General features: G+C 41.8%; 1 protein-coding gene and 1 long non-coding RNA gene across 3 annotated transcripts in view; one reads left to right on the top strand and one right to left on the bottom strand.

Annotated features, from left to right (window-relative positions):
• Positions 1-4,564, top strand: part of LOC140075053 (uncharacterized) — a 74,397-nt gene that overhangs the window by 51,707 nt on the left and 18,126 nt on the right. The gene's annotated exons all lie outside the window — the stretch shown is intronic.
• Positions 468-4,564, bottom strand: part of LOC140075052 (acyl-coenzyme A synthetase ACSM3, mitochondrial-like) — a 71,683-nt gene continuing 67,586 nt past the window's right edge. Inside the window, exons 10-11 of the mRNA XM_072120524.1 lie at positions 2,737-2,864; positions 468-675 (exon numbers count right to left, since the gene is read on the bottom strand). Of these exons, the coding sequence (XP_071976625.1) occupies positions 519-675; positions 2,737-2,864 (285 nt within the window). The 3' untranslated portion in view covers positions 468-518. The remainder of the gene's footprint in view (positions 676-2,736; positions 2,865-4,564) is intronic.

The following is a 4,564-nucleotide window of genomic DNA, read 5'->3' as shown; positions in this document are numbered from 1 at the left end:
AATCTTGGAAACAAAAAAGATTAAGTCAGTACAAGTTCCCGCAAATTCTTGTGAGATATTGGGTTTGGTTCTGAGGATACAGACCTTTCTCGGGTATTTGTAAGGGGCTGTGACTTTCTGGACATGTTCTTGTAGCTCTTTAGTCAGCGCCTCCTGGTCGTGTCCAGTGTATGTAGGGGACAGGACCACAAAGGCTTTTACCACCTGTGCAGTAACATATGACATGATTTGTATTGAGACTTTTTTAATAATCACTTAATGATTTGATAACATACAAAATTAAAATCTTGCTCCTGACCCATATATACAACCTTTGACTTCAGAAGTTTTTTCACCATCAGGCAGCTACTTCCTGTCAGCCATATTGGGAGGCAAAATTCTTGATCACCCCCTCAAGAAGGACCTTCCACTGGCAATAATAATGCAAATTCCTCCCATACTTTTATCTCTCTCACTGTAAAGGTTACAGGTCGGAATATGTATGTATAGATTTTATATGCATCTTATAGCTCGTGTCTCTACTTGAGGGAATCACAATATGGCAACAATATACACCGGTATGAGATGACACTTACCTCTCCTCGGATTGGGTCAGGACTGCTGACCACGGCAGATTCTGCAACAGCGGGGTGCTCTATCAAAGCACTCTCTATTTCAAATGGTCCAATACGATATCTACATAGATAAATATTAATTATTATCTGGTCCAAAATGTAAAATATTCATTGTCTGGGATCTATGTTTTTATCTCATCTGGGCTCTGTTCTATTATTATGTTGTCTGGTCTGGGGTCTGGATTATTATTTTTTTGTCTGATCTGAGGTCTGAGTTATGTATTTTCTGGTTGGAGGGTCTGTAGTGTTATTTATTTTCTTGGATCATGACCTGCACTATTTGGTCTGGGGTCTTAATTTTAGTTTATTGCCTTATCTCTGTATTCATGCGTATTGAAGATGAGTAAACTTAAGAAATCAGATTTTATTCTTGAGCTTTCAATACTAGTTCTCTTCATCAGACATGATGTTATGCATGAAACAGAAAATTTTAAGCATTTTATACACACCGGGCTACTATCAGAATGATATATTTACACAGACATCTTATTACAACAGGATCTTATCTTTAATATGACAAAAGTAGCAGGTTTTATGTACTATAAAAGAGAAGATAGGCCCGTCAGAAGAGACACTCCTCCTGCAGCCTCTAACCTTTACTCATATCAGGCAAAATATTTCTCTTCTCTGCTCATTTTCACATGACTTTGGAGGATATTTTTAATCTGATGAGACTTCACAAAAAATTCTAGAAAGAATATGTCATACCCTAGATGAGAGGACTAGTAGTTTAATGGGGTAAGTTTCCCTTTAAAGGAAACCTACCACTTTAAAATGGTAGTTCTAACCCTAAAATACCTTGCACCAGCTCAGGGTGAGTTGGTGCCAGAGCATATCTTTATTATTTTCAAAGACCGCTGTATTGCTTGAAAAACTCGTTCATTCATTAGATTTCAACCCCCCTTCGGCGTACTATCATACGTTCTCAGCGCACCATGTGCTCCACCGCGCGTTGCACCCGAATACGAAGTGCCGGAGAGCCGGGGACATCACCGAGCTGTCAGGCACACTCGCACCTGCGCAACTTCAAATTTTTATCCTGGCCGGCTTCGCACACGTTGAAAAACTTGTTTATTCATTAGATTTCAACCCCCCTTCGGCGTGCTATCATACGTTCTCAGCGCACCATGTGCGCCACCGTGCGTGCGCCGGAATAAGAAGTGCCGTAGAGCCGGTGATGTCACAGAACTCTCAGGCACAATCGTGCCTGTACAACTTCATGTGCGAAGCCGGCCAGGATAAAAATTTGAAGTTGCGCAGGTGCGAGTGTGCCTGAGAGTTCGGTGACGTCACCGGCTCTACGGCACTTCTTATTCCGGCGCACGCACGGTGGCGCACATGGTGCACTGAGAACGTATGATAGCACGCCGAAGGGGGGTTGAAATCTAATGAATAAACAAGTTTTTCAAGCAATACAGTGGTTTCTGAAAATTATGAAGATATGCTCCGGCACCAGCTCACCCTGAGCTGATGCAAGGTATTTCAGGGTTATACAGGCAGTCCCCGGGTTACGTACAAGATAGGGACTGTCGGTTTCTACTTAAGTCGATTTTGTATGTAAGTCGGATCTAAGATCGCGGTCCCGTTATAACAGTGGCTTGTAAAGCGCTTCTGTGTGCATAAAGAACAAGCCGCTGGTATAACGCGGCCGTGATCTTAGTGATGCAAGCGGAGGGGGTGGTAACTAAGGACGCTGTCGCGCAATACCGGCGGCTTGTAAAGCACTTCCGTGCGCATAAAGAACAAGCCACTGGTATCATGCGACCTTAGTTACCACCCCTTCCACTTGTATCACTAAGATCGTGGTCCCCTTATCGCTTCCATACACATAAAGGACAAGCCGCTGGAATAACGCGACCGCGATCTTAGTGATACAAGCGGAGGGGGTGGTAACTAAGGACGCAGTCGCACGATACAAGCGGCTTGTTCTTTATGCGCACGGAAGACCATACGAGCATTTCAGTTCAATGTTTGCATGGTTTTTGAGCAGAACTACGCCAACTAGCAGCAGGAGTAGTTTAAGAAGTCAACCTAAGTTTTGCTCCATTATTACCAAGCTCTGATTGGCAGCTGTAAACTATAATGCAGAAGAGCTCCACTGTGCTTAAAAAAATAAATTTACCCAGAAGATAAAATAACATCATCTGATCTTCCAACAAACCAGAAGTAACCATCTTCATCCTTGGTGCCTCGGTCTCCAGTAAGGTAGAAGTCTCCTCTTTGGGTTGAGCTTGTTTTCTCTGGGTCACCCTGTTGCAAAAATTATATTATGAGGCAGATGAGAGACAGTTTTTTTATACTCTACCATAAACCTTAAATGTTACATCATTACATTATATTCAGATCATGTGCTGTAAATGAAAACAGGTTGGTGCAGGTCCCATCAACTAAACCTTTACAAAACAATGCTTTAATACAGTTGCCAAGCTCCAGAAGCCCCCATTCAGCTAGATTACAAGTAACTTAGTGCCCACAGGGTTACTCTTCATGTATGCACACTACAAACTTCCGACTCCAACTCACTAATTGACTCATCAATTATTCTAATTACTAGTGGTTCTAACATGAGAGCAGGCATTCTTTTCCAGTGCTCATTTCTTCTGATTTATAGCAGAGGAGCTTCACTACTGAGCATGTACATATAGTGCAGCACATATTCTTCTCAATTGAAAGCCCGGAAAAGGGTTGCAAAACCAATGAGTCCAATGAGTACTTCCAAAACTGATGGAAGCGTTCGTTTGTGCAGGAGGCCGGGTAGCAGTGAGTGCAGCTAAAAAGTCCTCACTACACCCATGTCCTCTCCTCCCGCTCTGTGTCCTGTGCCAGAGCAGCCTCGGGAGTGGTAAGTACTTGTCAGCTGTACTGTATTGCTCCCGGGTCCTCTCCTGCTCCTGGCACAGTACTGTTCTAGGTCCTGATGGCGCCTCATACAACTAGCTCAGGACACAGAGCAGAATAGAAAAAAAGAGGCTATAGAAAGAGCTGCAGTGTGGTGCAGTGAGTTGAAGAGGAGCCAGGAAAGGAGATGATTTATTTATTTTTTTGTCTGCTCTGGGGTCTCCAGTATTATTGGTCTGCTCTGGGGTCTCCAGTATTATTGGTCTGCTCTGGGGTCTCCAGTATTATTGGTCTGCTCTGGGGTCTCCAGTATTATTGGTCTGCTCTGGGGTCTCCAGTATTATTGGTCTGCTCTGGGGTCTCCAGTATTATTGTGTATGAATTATCATTGTCTGGGGTGGTGTTTATTGCTGTACTGTGGTCGTTGTATCTAGGATGCTGTTTACTGGTGCAGTCCTTGTACCAATAAATGTTGGTAACCCCTGGCCTAAATCCATAAATCAGGAATATAACAGGACGTTTTTCAAATCCGCCCTGTGTCACTATAAGTGGTTATAGCTTTGGAACGCTTTAACATATCCAGGGGATTTTGAGATTGTTTTCTCGTCACATATTGTACTTCAAATTAGTTTAAAAATTTGGATGATATCTTTTGTGTTTAGTTATGAAAAAACAGAAATTTGGCAAAAATTTTCAAAAATTTCAAAAAGTTAAAAGTCCTCCCAAATTAATTCATACCTCATTTCTTAAATGTCTACTTTATTTTAGCATGGGTTTTTTAAGATTCCATGTATTTTCCTAGAATGTTATGAGGCTTAGAATTTGGGTGCCATTTTTCTAATTTTTTGGAAAATCGCCAAAACCTGTATTTCTAGGGACCTGACGAGCTTTCAATTGACTGCGAGAGGCCTAAATAATAGAAAGACTAGTAAATTACCCCATTATGGAAACTATAGTCCTCAATGTATGAAAAAGCACTTTTAAGAAGTTTGTTTACCCTTTAGGTGTTATAGGGGTTAAAACTAAATGGAGGTGCGGTCTACAAATTGTAATATTTTTGGACAAAACATTCATTTTGGGTGGAAAATTAAACATTCGCAATGGATTAAAGT

The sequence above is a fragment of the Engystomops pustulosus genome, chromosome 8 (genome assembly GCF_040894005.1).
Source record: "Engystomops pustulosus chromosome 8, aEngPut4.maternal, whole genome shotgun sequence".
Lineage (NCBI taxonomy): Eukaryota > Metazoa > Chordata > Amphibia > Anura > Leptodactylidae > Engystomops > Engystomops pustulosus.
The sequence above is the reverse complement of the archived record's forward strand: the minus strand, read 5'-3'. Positions and strand labels throughout refer to the sequence as shown.